Below are 21304 nucleotides of genomic sequence, written 5' to 3' on the forward strand. Positions count from 1 at the left end.
CATTTGATGTTTCAAAGCAGATATGTACACCGTATATGTTCCATCATATGTTTTTACGGCGTCTGCTTCCTCGTTTGTATTTGATTGGCTCGACTTGCAGTAGTGTTATCTGCATCAGCAGCTTCGCCTCAACCTCTACAGCCTAATGACCTCCCCCACACTTTCCTCCTCCGGCATCCTCACGAACCACGAAATTTGAGCAGATAATTTAGCTCTCTGATGACGCCTGATACTGGGTTCTGCGACGTTTGTACGAAAATTCCTTGGACCGCGCTCTTCGATTTCGACTCGAGATGCGATTGGTACCGTATGTCCATAGGCTCGGCCGGCTGCGATTGTTGCAAAATGCTTCGAGAAATGTACTCCACGCGGCCTCGCCGTAATCTATGAAGAGTGCTGATGAGATGCAGAGCTCTTGACTATGAGTTAGGAGAGAAGATAGAGATCCGCTCGGCCGGAGAATTCCAACACATGTATGTCCAGGTCACAGGATCCAGTAGATCTCGTGGATCTGAGGAGAAGTCTGCGTGGCTCGTATCTGGTGCGAGGTCTCAACGAACGATTCCTGGCTTAACTTCGCGCGCTCAGCCGAAGGTGTGCGTAGCACGATCGCGCGTGGATGACGAGCCGCGAAGGTATGCCCGTATAATCGATCCGGACAAGATTGACTGGGACCTTGTCAAGAGCTGGGTCGGTCAATGCTACGCAACCCACGAACGTTACGACTGCCGGCCAGTAGAATTATCCCTTCGCGATGTTTGTGTCATTGACTGCGTTTCACGCAGCGTAGTTCCTTTGCCTCGCGGGTGCGAGTATGCTGCCCTGAGCTACGTCTGGGGCATAAGCACGACATCGGACCTCCCTTTGCTCGACAATAGACTTCCATCTCCAGCGCCTCAGGTCGTCGATGATGCGATGTATTGCGCGCAACAACTCGGCTTTCTCTATCTCTGGGTCGACCGTTACTGTATAGACCAGAACTCGGAGAGTAAGCATCTACTCATCCAGAACATGGATCGGATATATGGCTGCGCCTCAATCACTATAGTCAATGCTAGCGGAGACAGCTCATACCATGGTCTGCCCGGAGTGTCAAATGTACCCCGCAAGCAGCAGCAGTATATCACTGTCAATGGGAGCTCAATCGTGAGAGTCCGCTCGTGCAGGAAAGAAATTCAGCAAAGTAAATGGGCAAGCAGGGGTTGGACTTTCCAGGAAGGGCTTTTGTCGACTCGGAGGCTTGTATTCACCCCATCTCAGGTCTACTTTCAATGCAGAGTCTGGCACTGCTGCGAAAGCATATCAGGGGTCTTTAATTCTTCGACTGACGAGCGGAGGGAAGCTGTGATATCACTAGCTTCTAGCCAGCAAGCTCTTACTGTTCATCGGGGTTTTGGTCAAAAGATGTTTGAAGAGTTATTGTCCCAGTACCTACGGAGACAATTAACCTTTGACACAGACATCCTACTTGCATTCTTAGCGGTGATCAAAAGCTGCTCTTTCCAACATTGTTGGGGCGCACCGGTCCGAGTGTCATATAGCAACTCATCTGGCAACGAACTAATGCAACGTCTGAGATGGCAACCAGTTGGTGAGATTGAAGCAAATCATCTGATAAGGAGAGAGGGAATACCTTCCTGGTCTTGGGCAGCATGGCAGGGTTTGAAGGGGCTACGTCTTGGAGACATATTTGAGTATACCAGTGGAGGCGACTACAAGGAAATGAATATCGCAATTGAAGAGATCTCTGGAGAACGAAGGAGCATCTCAGAGTATTGCTCAAGGTTCCAGCCTTTCTTGAATATCGATGGATGGATCACTATGATCAGATTTTGCCCTCGCAATTCTCCCCTCCGTAAGGATTGGAATGCAACAACTAATTTGTTAGTATTCGAACACACAGGCCGTCTGATAGTGGGATCTGCCTTTGTCATGAACATCATTCTGCCCGAGGAACCCGAATGGGATGGATCGCAACTGTTATCTGGTACTTGGCCGGTCCTTGTTTTCTTTGAAACGAGACACGCATTTGATGCCGGTACGGAGGCAGTCAATGTAAGAGGACTAGTACTTCGACCTTGTAAGGACAGTACGTATCAGAGATTAGGAGTATTACATCGTGTGCCGATGGTGGTAGAAGGGGATGATGGCAGTGGAGATGATAGTTGGATGACGCTTCGAAAAGAAGAGAGTGACGCTATTCTTGAGTGTAAATGGCGGTCCTTCAAGCTATCATAGACCAACGATAGCCGAGAATGCGGCACACGACTGATACTCGATTCTGTCCCTCATCAATCCGAGGTTGTTCGAGATGTGACTACTAACGTGAAGAGCTGGTAACAAGTCAACCAGGAAGGAGCGATGACGAGGAGTCCGTGCACCGACCCACTTTAATTATTAGCTCCCGCAACTGTACATGTCGAAGCTTGACGACTCACCACCACAAAGCTACTACAAGCCAGGAACCTCCAGGCGCACGATTAATGGGCTCTTAAGATTTGATCTTTGAATACCTTCAGATCTGTGTCCGCATCTCACCACGACGCCCGCCCGCTCGCGCACCAAAACCATCACCACCATGGCCGAAGACGCAGGCCTCCCCTTCGCCCAAGCCCTCCTCCAACGCGCCTTCTCCCCCTCCACCGCCGAATCCCACTACAACACGCGCATCACCAAGCGCCCTCTCCCCATCCGACCCACATCCCCCACACCCTCCGCACGCGCAACCCGGCGCCTGGCCCTCAACGCACGCAAAGAAAACGCCCGCAAACGAACCCAGAAACCACGACCCCTCTCCGCCGCCCAGAAGCGCAAACTCAACCTCACCGAGATCCCCAAGGAGCAGCAAAAATACGCTATATACGAGCCTCTTCATACTCTCTGGACAGGCTACGTGCGCGAGATCCTCGGCCTGGGCGCGCACAAGGCGTACGTGACGCCTGCATCTGCGGGGCAGATGCTGGCGAGTGCGGATATGCACGGCGCGGCGCTGCGGGTGGTGCGCAGTCGGTGCGTGAGCCGCGTTGGGCTGGAGGGGATTGTGGTGCGGGATTCGCGGTACACGTTTGAGATTGTGACGAGGGGGGACGTGGTGAAGTGTGTGCCTAAGGAGCATACGGTGTTCCGGTTTGAGGTGCCGGTGTTGAGTGAGGGAGGGGAGGGCGAGGAGAAGCCGCTGGTGTTTGAGATTCGTGGGGAGGAATTTCAGACGAGGGCGCCGGATAGGGCGAATCGGAAGTTCAGGTTACATTATCAGCCGGATGTGTGAGGGACGGTAGGATTGGTAGGAAGACTACGCGAGCATTGCTGGACGTCACATGAAGAGCTGCCACTATTGTCTCAGGTCCTCATCTATCAACGACGGACGACAGCACCAAAACTCTCGAGACGTTTGTTCTACTGCAAAAGTCTACCCAAACGCCGGTGTCACCGCCTACTTGGGTACCACCAGCAGTCAAACCTTGTGACTTACAAGCATGCAAGCAACAATATTAGCAAAACCGAGCACGATCGACATACAGGCCAGGAGATAGTCGCCGCCGCGCGCTCCAGCTTCTTCGAAGCCACCACTACGCGCTACGACCCCGGGCTTCTAGTCCAGTGCATACGGATCTGCGCCCTCGCCAAAGAGGAGATGTGGCTTCCGCCTCGCGAGATCGAGGATGGTCTGCGCGAAGACAGAGTTCGCCCATGCAAACCAAGGTCCTGCGGCTGTCAGCACACATCTGCAGAGTAGACATAGAATACTTACTCGTATAGTCTCTTTGAAAGTCGACATGGATACTCTCGTGAATCAAACCGTTCCTGCTCACATTTTTCACGCTCTCTAACAGCTGCAAAATCTCCGCATCGTCGTCACTCGTCATAGCCTGCATAAGCACGCTCATCGGCCACGCGTGCTGCAGGCCGATATGCGGGCCGCCAATGCCGGCAAACCCGGCGCCGGAGAGGTAGTACGGGTTCCCTTGCCTCTCGAGGATCATGCGGCGCGTGTTCTTGTAGACCTCAGAGTCCGCCTTGATGAAGCCGAGCAGCGGGAGCGCGAGCAGAGAAGGCAGGTTGGCGTCGTCCATCATGATGGCGGAGCCGTAGCCGTCGACTTCGAAGGCGAAGACGCGACCGTATTTCTTGTGAGTTACCACGCCGTGTTCCCAGACGCCCTTCTTGATCTTTTCAGACCAGGCTGAGAGCTGCTCGGCGATGTTCTTCTTTCCTGCTTTGTGGAGGATGTCGGCTGTGCGCTGCAGCTCGACGCTCATCATTGCGTTGCTGGGGATGAGGAAGCCAAGGATCGTGGCGTCGTCGCTGGGGCGGAAGGCGGAGCGCACGAGACCTGTACCAGATGCGAGGGGGTTGCCAACGCCGCCAAGCGCCAGGGTTTCAGTGCCGATATCTGTGCGGCGCTGGAAGGTGTACGCATTCTTGTGGTAGGTGCCGGTCTTTTCGTCGAAGGTCGGCTGAGATTGCTCGTCCAGGACAGACAAGACGGTGTCGAGGGCCTGCAGCCAGCGTGCATTGATGAAGGCGGTAGAGCCAGTATGCCGGTGGAACTGATTGGCCAGAGACAGGAAGTGAGCCAAGGAGTCCAGCTCGTACTTGCATTCGAAAACAAAAGAGGCTTCATATTCTGGGTGTACGGCATCGGCTTGGTCCTGGAACGTTGGGTTCAGGTTGCTCGGTGCTGGAGGCTGGAAAGCGTTGCAATATGGCGAGCCAATGACGTACTCCGCCTGTGTATTGATAGCTCCCAGAATCAGCTTGAAGATCTCCTTGTCTTTCTTAGCGAGTGGTTGGTATTGCTGCAGCTGGTTCGTCGAGTCGCGTAGCCATTCAGCATTGATATCGCCGGTGACGATAAAACTCTGTGGCCCAGTCCACGCGCCCTTCTCCCAGCTTCTTGATCCATGCTTGTGTTGCGGGGTGTTGTCCACGTGCCAGCGGACAGTCGTATCTAATGTGTTAGGGAAAGCATTCTCAAATATGCGAGCTAGATCTTTGTCCACCATGTTGTTGTTCATGTTCTGGATTACTGTCTCAACTAACGGCGATTCGAATGTGCGGCAGTATTTGGACGGTCTTTGGAATGGGAGCTCGAGAGGGCCTTCGCTATAGGGTAGACTGCGAATGATCAACGCCAGGTCTTAAGAGTGAGTTTAGACATACTGTGAGCGCATCGAGTATTGTTTGTAGTCTGGGCATGCTGCGCGGTACTTGGTGGGATCGATGGCATTTCGAAGAGGTTCTTGGACCACATCATCATACGCAGCCACGAATCCCGCAGGAAGGACAGCGCCTAGAGATAGCGGTAGGAATAGCGACTTCATACTGATAGTTGTATGCGTGTGTATGTGGAGAACAAGAGTGGGCGCGATGACATGTGACGATTGGCGAGGGCCTGCTAAGAGCTACGGAATGCGATGAATAGCGCGACAACAATGGACGGTCGGCGCAAGGGAAGATTCAAACACCAGAGAACATGCAGTGACGGCGGTCGCCCTCAGCGTGTGCTTGTATGTGATAGATTGGGAGATGTCTGTGAGTTGGCGGCTTCCCCGCGGTCGACAAGTGGCATTCACGGAGGTCAAGGTGCTCAGCCAATCAGGTGCGTGATCGCCCGGCGCGCGTCGCAACTTCAACGTCAAGCTTCCAACTCCACCTCCACATCAACTGACAATTTGACGACCTCTCGAGTCTAGCACCACAGCAGCGAAACTGCAATACACCATAACATCTCGATTAACGATCGTGCGTTGAGGCGCGAATCGTTCCTGGCGCATTGCAGACGCGTAATAATCCAGCAATAACACACCCGCACGACAATGCTATCTCTGCCTGGCCTCAACTTGGCCGCGCCGCCTACCGAGGCTCTCAGCGCACCTACCACGTCTGTCACCCGGGAACAAGATCTACCTGCCAACACCGAGTACCGCTTCGAGGTTGGCTTTTCACGCACGCTGACCGTTCGTCTGCGATCAGGGACCGCTGAATATTTCGGCACTGAGCTTGCCCCTTCCACCACATACAGCTTCCAGGGCACCAAGGGCGCAATATACACATGGCATGGCTGCAAGCTTGAGCTGGGCGGTGAAGTCGAGTCGGACTATGTCGCAGAAGAGACGCCTATGATAAGCCATGCAAACCTTCACTTTGCGCTTGAGATGCTGCGCGACAAGAGCGTGGCAAGTAATAGCGTCGACATGGGCCCGAGGGTCTTGGTCGTGGGTGCAGGGAATGCTGGTAAGACCGCTCTCGTCAAGACGCTCGCTTCATACGCGGTCAAGAGCGGCCGCCAACCCATGGTCATCAACCTCGATCCTAGGCAAGGTTTGTTGAGCGTACCCGGCTCCTTCTCAGCTGCAGCTTTCTCTTCCATCGTGGATATAGAAGAAGGTTGGGGAAGCAGTCCAATCTCTGGGCCCAGCCCTATCCCCGTGAAGATGCCGCTGGTGTACCACTATGGGCTGAACGACGCTGAGGAGGGGAAGCTGTTCAAGCCGCTAGTCACGCGCATGGCGCTTGCTGTCATGAGCAGGTTAGAGGAGGACAATGCGAGCAAGCAGGCAGGCTTCATTATCGATAGCTCGGGCACCATCAGCGCGGGCAAGGCTGGGGTGTACGAGAACATAGACCATATTGTTTCCGAGTTTTCTGGTGCGTGTGATGTGACATCGCTATCCTTCTCCCTTCTCCCAGTCAGCCCTACGCAGTCTGCCCCTCTCCCTGTCCCTACGACCAGCCCTGAACACGGACTGACAGAAACTGACAACCGTACAGTCAACATCCTCATCACAATCGGCTCCGAACGCCTATACTCCGACCTCTCCCGCAAATTCTCCGCCCGCTCCTCCGACGAGCCTATCAGCGTAATCCGCATCGACAAATCCGGCGGCTGCGTCGACCGCAGCCCCGAATACATGAAAGCACTGCGCCACGCTCAGATCCGAGAGTACTTCTTCGGCCACGGCGAAGACGCGCTGGCGCCCAGCAGCATGACCGCCGACTACGCCGACCTCAACATCTTCCGCATCATCGAAAGTATGTACCCTATCGAATCAGATATGGAGCGAGAATGAGCTGACAATCACAGACGACTCGTCATCCTTCCACGCCGGCGACGCTTCAGACACACCTTACTCGCCCACCGCGAGCCGCGAGCTCTACTCGCGCGTCACTCCGTCGGCGGCGCTGACGAACAAGCTGCTCGCCATCACGACGGCGAATCCAAATGATCGTCACGAGGTTATCAGGGACAGTAGTGTGCGTGGGTATGTGTATGTGGCGGATGTGGACGAGGCGAAGAGGAAGGTAAGGCTGCTGAGTCCGCAGCCGGGGCATTTGCCGGGGAGTGCGATGGTATTGGGGAGCTGGCCGGAGGATGTGGCAGGGTTGGTTAGTTAGGTGGGGGGAGACAGTGAAGAGTCAAGTGGAGCAGATAGGATGGGGGGAGTGGAGAGTTGAAGACATTATAAGGTGTTTCAATTGGAAAGTTGGTATAATCGTACTGCTCATCTTTGTGAGGCAGGGTCAATAAAGTCGCTAACTCCGTATGTCTGACCTGAGGTGCTTTTGTGCCAGAGCTGTGCCTGAACCTCCTGTAAACAAATCGTATCTTCCGACAATCACTCCTTGTCTGCTTTCTTTGTGGTCCAAGAGTTGAGAAATGTCCGCCACTCTTCCTCCCTCCCATCGTACTTGTCCTTCAACTCTGAGTACTTCCTCTTGGCTCGTTGCGCGGTATCGGTCAATTCTTGCTCTCGCGTGAGCAACCTGCCTTCAGCATCCTTGCGCTGCTTTTCTGTCTTGCGTCGCATTACTCTCTCTTTCTCGAGTTCGCCTTTGAGTTGACGCCATGCCTGGAAGACTTGTGATTGTAGTTCATGGAAACGATCATCATCATAGCGCTCGTGGATGTCCAACGCAGTCGCCTCGTATCCTTCATTGTTCTCCTGTGCATGCTCCTCTTGATCTTCATCGCTCTGATGTACAGCTACCTCTTCCTTTGAATAATTTGCTCGCCAACGTGCTGCTGACTCCCGGGCGACCTTGCGGTGGAGTAGAACGGCGCACATATCGCGGAGCTCCCGAAGTAGTGAGCCGTCCGTCTTTCCAGAGATGTTGTCGATGGCTCCATGCTGCAGGAAAGCAAACTTGACGAGAAGACCAAGGTGAGATCTGGCAACTTCTCGAGCTTCCTTGTTTGACTTCTTGTTGTGATAGTGGGGCCATGACTGAGGCTCGAGCAGGTTGAAGATCTCGACATCCTTAAACCTACACTTTCTGCGTCCACCAGAAGGGAATGGTTGTTGATCCACAGCGGTCACTGTTGGCGAATTGCCGGAGTAGTAATAGACATTGTCGTTGTCACACCCTGCCCACAAGCGATTGACAGTACTTGCAGGCCTTGTGCCCCAGTGTCCAACAAGGACAACCATAGCTTCGCCGCCGTTGGAGATGCGACGTCTCTCGAACCTATAGTTGTCGCCTGAGATGACCGCAAATTCATCTGGGAACGAGTTGGCGGCCTGGACGATATCAGCCAGCGTGAAGCCAGCCATCTTGACAGAGGTGTTAGGGGTTTGGAAAGCTGCGGCAGTGTCAGTCAGTACTAGACAACTAAGAAGCAATATTACTAAGGTACCTTGGTTGTCCTAGAGCAGGTCGCGCGCTGTGCGTTGCAAAGGAGGAAAGCCTTGATAGAGGTAGTGAAAGCACACTCAAAACAGTTGAGCATATGCGCTAATAAATAAGCGAACTCTGTTTACCTAGCAAGTTTGCAGTGAAAAGATAAAAGCTCTTAGCGTGGTTCAATAGTAGAGTAACGTTGCTGTGTAGGCAAAGCACCCATGCAGAGCAAACACTATTGGTAGACATAGATGCTGTAACTGCTGCAGACATATACACCTATTGTGTGAATGGGGATTAGGCAAGGTCACTGCGGTAGTTTTGCCTAACATACTGCGTACTCTAGTGCTCTGTGAGACCTGCTTGCGTTAAGAGAGATGCTCTGTCCGCCCAAGTTAACTGCTATGATGTTCACCGTGCGAAGGTTTTTGACACCAGGAGAGCAATGCCTTTGTTTAACACAGGGATCTATGATCAAGCCTAGTCGAGGGACCGTAAGAGGATAGGCGAGAGCTCTCAAGGCCGCTTGGGCAGATAGCTTGGCGAGTAAAGCTGTGGAAGGGTGTCTGCGATGACCGAGAGTGAGAGTCTGAATTAACATAAGCAGAGGTAGTTCCGGGTGTCGAGGGGATGAAACGAAGCTCAGAATAAGCAAGTTCGGCTACAAGGCAATTGCTGAGGCGTTACAGAAAGACAAACGAGTGTTTGATACACTAGAAGTTCAATGCAAGCAAATGAAAGAGTCGGAGAGGCAAGGTAGTGAGTTCAGCAGCAACTACCGTGGAGAAAGTAGCCTGAAACAAGTCGAAATATGAGGAAGGTCGATACGAGTATCGTTCGCATATATGACAAGAGTCATATTAACATACAGCATAGTATTTACAGTTTGCAGATGCGAACTGAGTGCTTCTGTGGTCTCTCTTACAATATAAAATGTCCGATACAGGGACCAGTTACGCAAGCCGGGACCCAGAACTCTCTGACCCAAGATGATAGTGATTACATAGCAGTGGGATCATTGTGATTCAGAGAGGTTTGTGCCTCGGATCAAGAGCGTTAAGAATGGCAAGCGCGACGAAGTCACCAATGCATCGCTGCAGTGTCTGATAGCTTTCCATTAAACTACCGCCTACTTGGGTGCTCCTTGGCTCTATAAGGCCGTCAAAGAATTCATCATGCACGAGACGTACTGCAACGCAGAGAGTCGTGCAGGACGAGAAACACATAGCAGCCGTACAACTCAGCGATAGCCTTGAGTCACCTCACTTCTGCTTGCTTATGATCTCGAGCATTCCTTGCAACTCAGTCATCACCCATTAGCCTCGCCAACTTCTCCTTCAGCTTCACGTACTTCTCCTTCCACTCTCCACTCTCTACCTCTGCTTTCCTCGTCCCTTCTTCTTCTTGTCGGAGCTGAGATTTAAGCTCGTGGATTTGTTGCAGGAACGCTTCCTTCTCTTGAGCCCATCTTCCTTCGGCCTCGGCCTTGCACCCGCCGACAAGCGTCTCGAAGATGCCTTGGAGCTGTGGTGATGGTTTTTCCCGCTCCGCTGAGCTGACGGACTCAAAGGAGCTGCCAGCTCTTTTGCGCTTGCGGACGGCTAGTCCTTATTTCAGTGAGAACCACAGGGATTGTATAGTGAACTTACGTTGCATATCCAAATCGATGTTAGCATCTTCTTGGCTGGGAAGAGGTTGGTTGACGCTTCGGAACACAACACCAGCGTTTCTTCCAGGATCGTTATGTGACACTGACGATGCAGGCCACCCGAACTCTAGTATCGGCGACACTGCTCCAGCTGAATCCGTCCTAAGCTTCTCTTCCTTCATAATGACGCTACCGCTCTGCACTACGGACTCCTCGGCGACCTTGTTGCTATGCAGGTGAATGCACAGGTCCTTGAGCTCCATAAGCAAATCCAGTCGATCCGGGTTCCCGACACTATCAATGTGCCCAGTTACGAGAAACGCGAGCTGAACCAGGAAAGAAAATTTCTTTCTAGCCAGCGCTCGCACTTTCTTCAACTTTAGCTTCATTGAGCTATGTACACGTGCAAAGGGTCCTTGGAACGTGTTCACTACCGTAAGACCTTCATTCTGATAAGGTGGTGAATTGGACATGAGCGGCGTCCCTGGTTCCTCGTAAAAGTATTGCACCTTCGTGCCGTTGGAGTGTGCCCATACGCGGATGTCGAGCTTTTCAGAGTACGAGAAAGCGATGTAAAGGACTGCGCTTTCTTGTGTTCCGCCGGGGTCGGTACTGAAGCGTCGCGATAAGAAGCTGTATAATTCTGGGTTGGCGACAGTCTTAAAGGCCACTGGAAACTCTTTGCGCGCGTAATTCTCGAAGTCCCCGAGGGTGTAGCTCTCCTGCACCGTCATGATGAAACAAGTAAGGTCAGTACTCGCAGGAGTGTAGAGAGGCGTGATGCTTGAGTTCGTGCTGTGGAGAAGAAGTGAAGGTGCTGTGTAGGCAGAAACTGCCACGGATGGCCCTAGCATAACGCGACCGCCAAACCGATCCACTAATGTTTGCTGATAATAAACGCGTAGGTAACGTATCGAGAAGCGCATTCAGGATTCCTTAGCGTGTTAAGTATTACAGTGAGAACGTGCGAGCGGTGGTAACGAGGATCAAGACCTGTATACGCTGTACCAGCTGGTAGCAATGACTGGCTGTGTTAACACAGTGGACGAATAGTAAAGGGCAGATGAAAGACACAATACATCGCATTTGAAGCCTCCATTAAGCATGGGAATTTACATGTATGAGCATGGTTGATCAAGAACTATATCAACCGGCTTTGCAATCTTGTATCGCCAATTTCAAACTTCGTGTAGAAGAGTTTCGCTTGTGACCACATTCTTCTTTCTTCTTCACCATTCATTTGTCCTCGTATGTTGGGCGTATTCAGCGTGCGCTTCTCTGCCGCGTAGTTGTGCAATTGTTTGATTACGACATGCAATTGCCGCAGAAGCCCTTTTCAGTTCGTACTTTCGGTGCGCGACGGCGCTTGTTAGCTCGACTTCTGTCGCCTTCCAGTTGCTGTGCTGACGCTTGAGCTCAATATTCTCGGTCTTCAGTTGAGCGTTTTCGTTCTTCAGTGCCTCTATCTCTTGCAATTGTAAAGCGATGTTGCTTTGGCCGCCCTCAACTTGCTCTTCAGCTCGTTTGCGCTTTTTCCTCTCTTTCATGTGCTTTTCTTCGGCTGGCTGAATCCTCAAATTCTTTTCATCCAATTTGGTTTGCAGATCTTGAAGCCGCTCAACGTGGATTTGCTTTTCTTGCTCAAGCTTCGACTTCAAATCGGCTTCGTGGTTGCGAAGTTGATCCTACAGAAGTTTGATTAGCAACGAGATATTCTGATACTCCATACTGGGCTAACGTACATGGTACGGTGTCTGGTAAGGACTCTCGGTAGGTCGGTGCGGCATAGGCGGATGAGAAGACGAATGCTGCACTGAAAAATCTCGAGACTGAGGCATATGGTCCACGTCAACAATTCCATCTGTGTCAGCGTCTTCTTGCTTGATACGCTGGTTGTGGTCGTTCAAAGAACTCTTGCGCTTCTTGTTGTTGTGCTCAGTCTGCACAGATGGATGCCTAGCTTGGTGAAAGACGGCGGATTGAGCGATCTCCTGGTCTTCTGGCAGAGACGCACTGTTCGTGCAAACGTATTTGAAGTTGCTCAGCATATCAGTCTTGCTTGGATTGCTTACTTCGTCGAGCCGACCAGCCAGCAGAAATAGCACGTTAATGATTTTTCGACGATGTGACGGCCGGCTTTCTTTCCTAAGGAGCTGCGTCTGCCTTTTTGTGACCCTACCCAACGATTGTAAGGCGCGGCGTAGTATATACGGTTCACATTTTTCTCTGTGATTACTGTTGTGACTAAGTCGTCCGCGTTGCCAAAGAAATACCTGACACCAGTTGTCGTCGCTTCGGCCCAGACTGAAGGGCCCTGCTGTTTATGATAATTCCCCACGAGCAGAGCGTTGACACTGTGGACGGCGTTGTTCTCGTCAAGGTAAGTTCTTTTTTGGAAGCTTGCTGCGTAGGTTGTTTGAAAGTATTTGAATTCAATGGGAAATTCCTTGCGTCCAAAGCGCTTAAAGTCGCTGAGTGTGTACTGTTCCTTTGGCTCCATACTTACGACGCGTACTGGGTTGTCTGGCGGCGGGAGAAATGTGCAAGAAGTAGAGTCAAAGAAAGGTTGTAACGAGTGGTTGTAAGCAGCGAACGGCTGATATCAAGAATCGTCTATGGATTAGACGCGTGAGAGTGAGTGTGAGCGGTGAGGCCACGTGTGATTAGCCTCTTGAAAATCGCTTACTCTCCTCCCGCGTTCACTACTCTAGAAGAATTGTTTAGTCCGCCCAAAGAATAATGAATTGCTTATAGCTCTCCTTCTATCACGTACAGCCAGCTTATTGTAGTACCCGACTGTCAATTTTATGTCTAAGTTGGGTCATTCACACTCACTGCGATTCATTTCGCACCGCCGCTTTCTGATGCCATTTGGAAGCTATCATATGTTCTAAGGACCTGATACCCAAATCGAGGCTACCACCGTTGCCGCTCATTGCATATCTTGTCTATCTCAACATATCTTCGGCTTCTTGTCGTTTCCTTCTTAATATGCCTCAAGAGGCGCTTCTAAGGGTATAATGACTTAAAAGGACTAACGTGGAGATAGGCCACCAGTAGCGATCGGTGTGATAGCTCAGGAACACTAGATAGACGGATCGATACCGACAAGGCTGTGGGAGAATGTTCCAGGTTCATCAGTGGTACTAATGGTATATAGATTCATGATGTAGCATGCGTAACCTTTCACTGACTCTGCTTCTGTAAGAGATGTACCCGCAACACTCGATATATTTAGGTCTGCTTGAGATATGACACTGCTTCTCATCTTTGTTGGCCATGATTCTCTTCCCAACGTGACCGCTCAAAGCTTTCCACGCGCGATAGCCAGCCTTTGTAGGTTGCGTCGCTCCTGTTTGCGCTCAAGTTTCTGTTGTCTCCTAATGCAGAGCATCCCCCATTGTTCTGCTTGCAGTTTCTGCAGGTGAAGCTTAGCCCTCAGATCCTGAATACTTTCGTCATTCTCGAATCCCAGCATTTTGAGCTTAGCCTCAGCTTCCAACAGTATGTTTCGCTCTTGATCTTTCTCAAATTTGAGTTGTTCAATCTCAGCTCTTTTTTCGACAAGTTCAGCTTCCTTAGATCGAAGCTCTGACTGAATATCAAGCGTATCCTGCTCGAATTGAGCACGCATGTTGGCTTCATACGTATCGATATGAGACTATCAGGGTTAGTCTGTGTCATATCTGGCCCGTACAGAGGACACGTACATTGAGAGTTAAGCGATTGACACTGGTGTTAAGTACATTGAGAGTTAAGCGATTGGTACTGGTGTTAATAGGCGTCACAGACTCATTGACTTGCTCATCATGCATCTCGTCCTCATCAGACTCGACAAGATTCACTACGTCTGACTTGCGTTGTACCACTGTTTGACGAGCCAAGTTTTGCGCTTCGATAGCTTCACACTCTTCCATAAGAGCAACACTTGCGGCCCGGGAACGAGTGACTTCCTTCGCATAGTTCCGGCATGCCGTCCTAAAGTTCGAGAGCAGTTTTGGGTTAGGCAGGTTGAACGTTGTCTCTAAGCGGTTGCTCAGTAGGAAGAGGAAATGAATAGCCGCTTCGACGACATCTCTCTCAACTCTGCGAGCTGGCGACATGCCGTTCGGCCGTGGGTCCGACGACGCCTTGTAGCCACCCATATACTTGAGCGGCGGATCGTAATAGATCTTGGAAGTGTGTATGTCTTGCGTGAGTGGTGCGACCTTCGTTGTCTCGCCGCGGTAGTATCGCACGCAATAGCCAGTTGCCAGCGCCCATACCGACGGCCCTCCGCTTCGCCGCGCGTAGTGGCCAACAAGTAGCATCTCAGCGCGCTGGGCGCGGCCGTTCGCGTCGATGAAGATTTTTCTTTTGAATTTGTATGCGTTGAGGTCCGCGATCGCTTTGTAATCGCTCGGGAACCTGCCTTCCGCAAATCGAACGAAATCACCGAGAACGTATTGCTTCCGAGAAGCCATGGCCGAAGGCGGCGGCATCTTGTCGAGCTGGGTCGCTGATTAGCAGTTGTGAGGTCGGTGGAAGCGAGACTGCGAACGAAGTAATTTCGCAAGGCCGCAAATTTGGTTTTAGTGTCAACGCGAGTGAAGGTGAGGTTAAAGGTGAACTAGTCTCATTCGAGTTTCGTTACGAGGCTACTACTATCTTAAGTGACCACAGACAAAGACTGCATCAAAATCCGCTGACTCTGCTTTTGCCCTTCTTCTTCTTCTTGTCAGGCCGGCCGCCAAATCTCCCAGGCTCGACTTGACTTTGCGGTACCATACTGTTCACACCACCAAAACCTCCGAACCCACCTCCTTGTCCCTGTACTTGACTCGATACCTGGCTCGATGCCGGCATCGCTACCTGACTACTTGCTGCCATGCCACCGAAGGTCGGACCCGGTGAGCTTCGCGGGATGGCGGGCCGCGCAAAAGTAGGTAGAGTAGTCGTCTGAGACTTTGCCCGCATGAGCTCGTCTTCGCGCTTCTGCCGCTTCTCTCTTCGCTCCTTCTTCTTACGCTCCCTCTCGCGCAGCTCTTGGCTTTCTTCATCCAGCATCTCAGGCCGGAGTGTGCGTTCTGTGGCTTCCCAGTCGTAGATACTGGGATCGGTTCCAGGCTGCCAGTGAGAAAGCAACTCTGACACGCTTGGAGCGATGATAATCGGTGGCGTGGCCGAGTCGTCGTTGATCTTTAGGTGTTTGCGTAGGCGCGACAAAGGATCGCTGGTAGGAGGCTGAGGATACTCGGGCAGCGATGGCGACGATGGTGGCACAGATGACTGCGGCGGAGTTGGCAACAGATCGGGGGGATTCGAAGGTAGAATGGGCAGCGACAGCGACTGGCCTGGAACCATAGCAGAATGCTCCTCTTCTTTGACGGTCAGCTGCGCGCCTGCTAGGGTGACTTCAGCAGCAATGCGACGAGCCAAACGTTCCTTTGCCTGTCGCACAGGGACTGGAATTTCTTTTGGCAGTGGTGCAATCCAGTCCCGGAGTATAGTGTCATACAAATCTGAAATAGAAGCATGCTCGGTCTCGGGGAGACGCAGGACAGCTGTGGACGCAATAGGCCGCAGCGAATGAGTGTTTTGTGGACCGTCATCTGCGAATAGTCGATCAACTTTCGCAGATCCTTCATCAACGTCAGACACTAGAACGCTGTCGAGGTTTTCCATACTAATGTGCGTAAGTAGATGCAAATGATTAAACATCAGTTGACTTACAAATGCCTTGATTCAAGACCGACCAGGTCTCCTCTCAACAGGCCTTGCACCTGATCAGTGAGAGCCTCTAGAGTGATGCTTTCGCCGGCGACATGGTCATCGCGGACAAGTGCCCCATAGATCGTTGTGCAGTCCGCTGTTGCCAGCGCAGGTGCTTGGTCTGACCATTTCACTAGCTGCAGCGATTGTCCTTCAAGCTTTGACTCGGGTTCGGCGTCCCAGTCAGGACCATTTGGTTCCACAAAACTGCCCATCTCATCGATATCCGCCCTGGCGTCGATGGAGTGTTTAGCAACGACAATTCTCCTCCATACAAGTGGCTCGGGAGCAGGATCGTATTGCGACGACAGCAATACAGTCTGATAAACACTCAGATCTGCCAAGACTACCGTGAGCTGATAGAATGGAACTGCTTTCTCGAAGAAAGACTGCGCGGCGGCATTCAGTTGTTGCTGCTTCGAAACTATCTTCGTTCCATACTCGAGTGGCTGGATGTGCAATTGTGTTATACCTGCGGAGGTCGGTGGTTCAAAGCCTAACGTGACTGGATCTGTGCTGATGATGGGCTCAGCAGAGTGCGGAGGAAAGTCTTCAAAATGATAGACTTGAACAAGCTTGTTCAGACGGGAAGTTATAAACAGACATGTCGTTGCTTCCAGTGTCTGGACACTCGCTTGCAAAGTGATGTCCTCGCCGCCACGATAATGTCTTCGAGAAAGAAGGATCGACGCACCAGCTTCACCAACCGTGCTGTCAATCGCTGCGCTGGTCGTCGTCACTGCTATCAAAAACAGCCTCGTTGACGTAAGAACAAAAAAGCAATCCTGGTGCTGGGGATGCCGTCTGATCTCCAAAATCCAGTCCGTTGAGCGCTGCGGTATGATGATGGGAGCCTGAAGGTATTCGAACGTCTCTCCCTTGACACCGACAACGCTTAGGTGACGTCGATTGCACACAATTAATGTGTTGCTGTCGCCTGCCCAGAAGATCCTCGCCCAGCCGTCCCCATCATCCGTGTCATTGTGCTCCGGCATGATGTCTCCCCTAACCATACGCGACACACTGTACTCCTCCCTCTTAGCTCTTCTCTCAATCTGCCAGAGACTCCATTGATAGTGCTGGTCGACAATGCCGAACTGGAACTGATAGTCGGGATTGAAGGATACGTCAGCATGTGGGGCGCCTCCGGTCTGCTCAGGTAGGATGCTCAATATCGGCCGCGCAGAGAGGAGGGATGGCGGCAGATCGTAGTACGGCGACAACGGAGCAGCTCGGCGTCCACGGTGGTATAAAGGTCGAAAGAGCACGGTCTTCGAAAGCAGACGCACAGCAAGAAAGCTGTTACCGCTGTCTGCGTGCCCAAAACAGATCTGTTGGATGGGTGTTGCCTCTTCGTTCCAATAGCCGCTATCAACAATTCTGAAGGATGGTCCGGTGAGCCATACAGATTTATCACCTTCCCAACCCTGCCTTTGCTGGTCTAGCGGTACTAGGCGTAAGATACTTCCAGAAGGCCCAGTGGGCGCCGCAGCGATTCGTCTCGGTCGGACCCACTTCTTCAGATAGACGGTGCCAAATGACAAGAGATCGCCAACATTGGGATCATAGGTCGACGCTGCAGATATCACAGCCTCAGACACAGCATTTATCTCTGGCAGCTCCTTTGCAGCAGGAGCAAGCTGCAGGTGGTTCTGAGTGAGTCGTCGGACATCTTTGCGTGCCTTTGTTGTGTTTGTTAATACTCCAGTAGGCAAACATGTTGTTGCCGCGGGTATTGAAAGCTGCCACTGCGAGACTTGCTTCAATGCATTTGAAGTACGATATCTGGGAGAATTCCATTCGCGGTCGTCCAGGTCATATGTTCTGAGCCCCGGCCGGCCGTAATTCAGATCGTGGAGCGAGCTGTCAGCCATTTGGACTGACGTAAGGTTTGTAATCCGAGGTGGTTTGCGGCAATCGAATCATGCTTTGGAACACTCCTATCGACCGTAGCTTGGTGAGGTGAAGGTAGAACGCGACGTATAGGCTGCAACGCGTGAGTGAAGAAGAGGTGCGTCGCCCATGTGGGGCCCATGTGGAAAATCGCGCTAGGTTTCGTGCGCACGTGCCTTCTGTCTGCGGCGTTTCGCTCCTTCCGCGCTAGGGCGGCCGGTTTGTTTACCCAGCAACCGTCATAACAACACCCAGTACTTCATCACGAACCACATCTGACGCCTTTTGCGGCCCCAACAACCCCAAATCTTCACAGTCTTCGTCGCAGATTGTCGCAAAAATGACTACTTTCGAACCCTCACTTAGCAGCTCGATGCGCGCTTCTCACGACGTCCCATCGATGGCAGACCAGCTGCCCGGCATCAACTTCGGCTTCGACGACCTGCGCAGCCGCATGAACCAGTTCACATCACGATTCGATGCTTTCATTGAGAATGGGCGAAGGAGGGTATTGGAGGAGAGGAACCAGTTCCGCATGAATGTTGCAGAGCTGCATGGTACGCTCCGCGGATGGCATGAATTTGCGGGCGAATGCTTACGAGTTACGCAGAGGACCAACGCATGAAGAAGCGCGATATCGAGATTCTCGACCTCAAGCAAACCCAACACGGCCAAAACCTCGCCAAAGAGTCGCAAGAGAAGGCCGAGATGCAGGAAGCGATTAGCAGCCTTACACAACAGCGCGACGAGCGCTTGACTCACCGCGACACCCTCCGCTCTCAGATCAGCGAAATCCAGAAGACCATCTCTGCGCGCAGAGACGCACAACTCAAACACCGCCGCTACCTCGACGGTCAATCGCGCTACAACGAGCCAGAACTGGACTTCTGGGAGAATTATCTCGGCTTGAGGATAGAGGGTCTGGGGAAGGACGACAGGCTAAAGTTCGTGTACACAAACGTTGATGAGCGCGAATGGGATCGAGAAGCCTGGTTCGAGCTTGATACGTCAGAGCGCGATTACAGAGTGCTAGAGATCAGGCCAAAGGCTGAACGAGAGGAGGTGGATCGGGTAGTCGAGGGTTTGAACGAGACACGTGACCTGGCTGGATTCCTCAAAGGCATGCGAGAGCTCTTCGTAGAGGCGTGCAAATAGGCAGATGATGACGACTTGGATATAATGCGGCGTTGGGACCTCTTGGATAGCTTCGATCAATACCCTGTTTTCTTCTTCTTACAATTACCTCCGCCCATTTTTCACTTTGTAGTACTCCGGCGCATACTCTGTCAGCCAATCCATATCTACACTTGACAGATCGCGAATATAGATCTTGTCCCTCGTCGACAGGATCTCCGTATAAATGACCCAATCCGCCTTTCGATGGAAGAACACAGAACTGGGATGCGCCCAAAGCGTCGTCTTCCCATCCACCGTGGTGAAACTTCCATCGGTTTTCATTCTCGCCACATGCGCAAAGAAGCCTGTCGCAAGACACCTCCTCACGCGCTCCGCCAACGGCTTGCCACCCACACGCAGCACATCCGGCGCGCTCAGCACGCTTTCCTTGACCCCGAACCGGTCTAGATATGCAGCGAGTTGCTTCCGCACACTGACCGCCTTGACCATCGACTTATGATTCAAGCAGTTCTCCCGACACCATTGCACATCCATTCCGGCCTGCACAAACGCCGTGAACACGTTGTATAGCGCCAAATGATCACCCTCGGCGACTGCAAACCGGCGCCGCGCTTTCTCTAGCTGTGCTTTGTTGTCGTTATGCGATACGAATGCGTTGCCCTGCAGCGTCATCATGGCTGCGATACTCAGCATCTCGCTTAGGCAGCCGAAGTCGGGACTCGCGGCGTTAAGCAGCGTTCTGGCGACCATGGGCTCGAGAGGTAGTTCGGCCATGCGAGCACCTAGCGGCTTTGTCAGACGTGCGTTGGTGTCGAGGGCGCCGAGCGAGAAGAGGAGGTCTAGTGCGCGAGTTACGAGTGCGGAGGGCGGCGGCGAGAGGTAGTCGAAGCGGACGGGGTTTGTGATGCCCAGGTTGAGAAGCTGGAGGAGGACGGGGGCGAGGTTCGAGCGTTGGATCTCGGGGAAAGTGGTTTCTTCGAGTGTCTTGAAGGATGCTTCGGTGTATAATCTGAAGCACTTTCCGGGGCGTGTGCGACCAGCGCGGCCAGAGCGTTGGGTCGCGGAGGCCCGAGACACGGGGACGACGTTGAGGTTTTCGATGCCTAGGCGCGCGTCGTAGGCTCGCAGTTTGACGTAGCCGCTATCGACAACGTAGACGATGCCGTCGATTGTTACGCTGGCTTCGGCGATGTTGGTGCTGAGGATGACTTTGCGGGTGTTCATGGGCGCCTTCTGGAAGGTGAACATCTGATCTTCCGTTGGCAAACCAGCATATAGCGGAAGAGGCATCAGTTTCTGTTGTGTGGAAGGGAGGTCTGCTGTTCGATCGCTAAGCATGTCGATCGCGTCATCAATCTCTTCCCGCCCAGTCAGGAAGACAAGAATGTCCCCATCTGCTTCGTTCTTGTGAATATCCATAATCGCTTCCACAGCCCCATCGATGTAGTTGTTGGTAGGTTCGGCCAAGTACTGTATTTCCACTGGATGTGTCCGCCCTTGTATTCCCACAATCCTACCATACTCTCCTTTGGTCTTTCCCCAGACCTTCTCCCCCTCATCTGGACTGAAGAAATCCAAGAACCGCTCAGCCTCTAATGTGGCGCTGCTTACCACGACTCTCAAGTCTTCCCTTTTTCTCAACACCTTTTTAAGCAAGCTTAGCAGTATGTCACTGCTCAAACTCCTCTCGTGCGCCTCATCAACCATGATGACCGAGTACCGCTTCAACAGCGGATCAACCAGCATCTCGCGCAACAACAATCCATCGGTAACGAACTTGATCTGTGTCGCCGCGCTCGTGACATCTTCAAAACGGATCGAGTACCCGACCTTTTGCCCCAAGGGAGTTCCTAGCTCTTCTGCAACACGCGCTGCTACGCTTGTGGCTGCTATCCGGCGAGGCTGAGTGACTGCGATCTGGGATCCAGAGCTGCACCAACCAGCGTCAAGTAGATATTGAGGGATCTGTGTCGTTTTGCCCGACCCTGTCTCGCCGACTATGATGGTCACGGGATGAGTTTCGATGGCGTAGAGAAGTTGGTCTTTCAGCTGGGCAATTGGTAGAAGGGCAGGAGGCTTGTATAGATCTGGGATGATGGGACTGGTGTATTCCTCCTCCTCGGCCATGATGGAGTATCGATTTTGCGAATTCCGTGTTCACTGCTTCGATGTGACGAATAGTGGAGGAGGCAAGACGCTAGGTGAGGAGACTAACCGTGTATGGCTCTAGTGTTTGGCGCAACCTCGACGTCC

At 52.3% G+C, this 21304-nt stretch overlaps 10 protein-coding genes across 10 annotated transcripts; 4 read left to right on the top strand and 6 right to left on the bottom strand.

Annotated features, from left to right (window-relative positions):
* Nucleotides 1–663: 663 nt before the first annotated feature.
* C7974DRAFT_277918 (heterokaryon incompatibility protein-domain-containing protein) lies at nucleotides 664–2115 on the top strand (the record flags this gene model as incomplete). Its single annotated transcript, XM_046137575.1, has 1 exon — nucleotides 664–2115. A coding segment is annotated over one exon (1452 nt), but the record flags the coding sequence as incomplete, so codon positions are not given.
* A 318-nt stretch (nucleotides 2116–2433) lies between these two features.
* C7974DRAFT_73946 (Rof/RNase P-like protein) lies at nucleotides 2434–3430 on the top strand. Its single transcript, XM_046147182.1, has one exon. The coding sequence runs from the start codon at nucleotides 2579–2581 to the stop codon at nucleotides 3266–3268; it is 690 nt and encodes a 229-aa protein (XP_045992366.1). The 5' UTR covers nucleotides 2434–2578; the 3' UTR covers nucleotides 3269–3430.
* On the bottom strand, nucleotides 3419–5528 carry C7974DRAFT_73942 (uncharacterized protein). The gene is made up of 2 exons (XM_046147181.1): nucleotides 5164–5528; nucleotides 3419–5118 (listed from the first exon to the last, which is right to left on the bottom strand). Exons 1-2 carry the CDS (start codon nucleotides 5322–5324, stop codon nucleotides 3570–3572), a joined length of 1710 nt encoding a protein of 569 aa, XP_045992367.1. The 5' UTR covers nucleotides 5325–5528; the 3' UTR covers nucleotides 3419–3569.
* Nucleotides 5529–5673: 145 nt separating this feature from the next.
* Nucleotides 5674–7518, top strand: C7974DRAFT_404838 (Pre-mRNA cleavage complex II protein Clp1-domain-containing protein). Its single transcript, XM_046142990.1, has 3 exons — nucleotides 5674–6651; nucleotides 6775–7035; nucleotides 7088–7518. The coding sequence occupies exons 1-3, from the start codon at nucleotides 5820–5822 to the stop codon at nucleotides 7396–7398; spliced, it is 1404 nt and encodes a 467-aa protein (XP_045992368.1). The 5' UTR covers nucleotides 5674–5819; the 3' UTR covers nucleotides 7399–7518.
* A 101-nt stretch (nucleotides 7519–7619) lies between these two features.
* Nucleotides 7620–8555, bottom strand: C7974DRAFT_380629 (uncharacterized protein; the record flags this gene model as incomplete). The annotated part of the gene is made up of 1 exon (XM_046140529.1): nucleotides 7620–8555. The coding sequence occupies one exon, from the start codon at nucleotides 8553–8555 to the stop codon at nucleotides 7620–7622; it is 936 nt and encodes a 311-aa protein (XP_045992369.1).
* A 1369-nt stretch (nucleotides 8556–9924) lies between these two features.
* Nucleotides 9925–11004, bottom strand: C7974DRAFT_380630 (uncharacterized protein; the record flags this gene model as incomplete). Its single annotated transcript, XM_046140530.1, has 2 exons — nucleotides 9925–10223; nucleotides 10272–11004. 2 exons carry the CDS (start codon nucleotides 11002–11004, stop codon nucleotides 9925–9927), a joined length of 1032 nt encoding a protein of 343 aa, XP_045992370.1.
* A 495-nt stretch (nucleotides 11005–11499) lies between these two features.
* On the bottom strand, nucleotides 11500–12770 carry C7974DRAFT_418008 (uncharacterized protein; the record flags this gene model as incomplete). The annotated part of the gene is made up of 3 exons (XM_046144124.1): nucleotides 11500–11955; nucleotides 12013–12310; nucleotides 12343–12770. The coding sequence occupies 3 exons, from the start codon at nucleotides 12768–12770 to the stop codon at nucleotides 11500–11502; spliced, it is 1182 nt and encodes a 393-aa protein (XP_045992371.1).
* A 1456-nt stretch (nucleotides 12771–14226) lies between these two features.
* C7974DRAFT_272392 (uncharacterized protein) lies at nucleotides 14227–14733 on the bottom strand (the record flags this gene model as incomplete). The annotated part of the gene is made up of 1 exon (XM_046137552.1): nucleotides 14227–14733. A coding segment is annotated over one exon (507 nt), but the record flags the coding sequence as incomplete, so codon positions are not given.
* Nucleotides 14734–14873: 140 nt separating this feature from the next.
* C7974DRAFT_368586 (RNA polymerase I-specific transcription initiation factor RRN6-like protein) lies at nucleotides 14874–18038 on the bottom strand. The gene is made up of 2 exons (XM_046139902.1): nucleotides 15983–18038; nucleotides 14874–15935 (listed from the first exon to the last, which is right to left on the bottom strand). The coding sequence occupies exons 1-2, from the start codon at nucleotides 17893–17895 to the stop codon at nucleotides 14945–14947; spliced, it is 2904 nt and encodes a 967-aa protein (XP_045992373.1). The 5' UTR covers nucleotides 17896–18038; the 3' UTR covers nucleotides 14874–14944.
* A 124-nt stretch (nucleotides 18039–18162) lies between these two features.
* C7974DRAFT_73962 (chromosome segregation protein Spc25-domain-containing protein) lies at nucleotides 18163–19111 on the top strand. The gene is made up of 2 exons (XM_046147183.1): nucleotides 18163–18471; nucleotides 18525–19111. The coding sequence occupies exons 1-2, from the start codon at nucleotides 18255–18257 to the stop codon at nucleotides 19067–19069; spliced, it is 762 nt and encodes a 253-aa protein (XP_045992374.1). The 5' UTR covers nucleotides 18163–18254; the 3' UTR covers nucleotides 19070–19111.
* Nucleotides 19112–21304: the final 2193 nt, after the last annotated feature.

This window comes from Boeremia exigua (genome assembly GCF_020726555.1).
Source record: "Boeremia exigua strain MPI-SDFR-AT-0100 chromosome Unknown C7974scaffold_13, whole genome shotgun sequence".
NCBI classification, from domain to species: domain Eukaryota; kingdom Fungi; phylum Ascomycota; class Dothideomycetes; order Pleosporales; family Didymellaceae; genus Boeremia; species Boeremia exigua.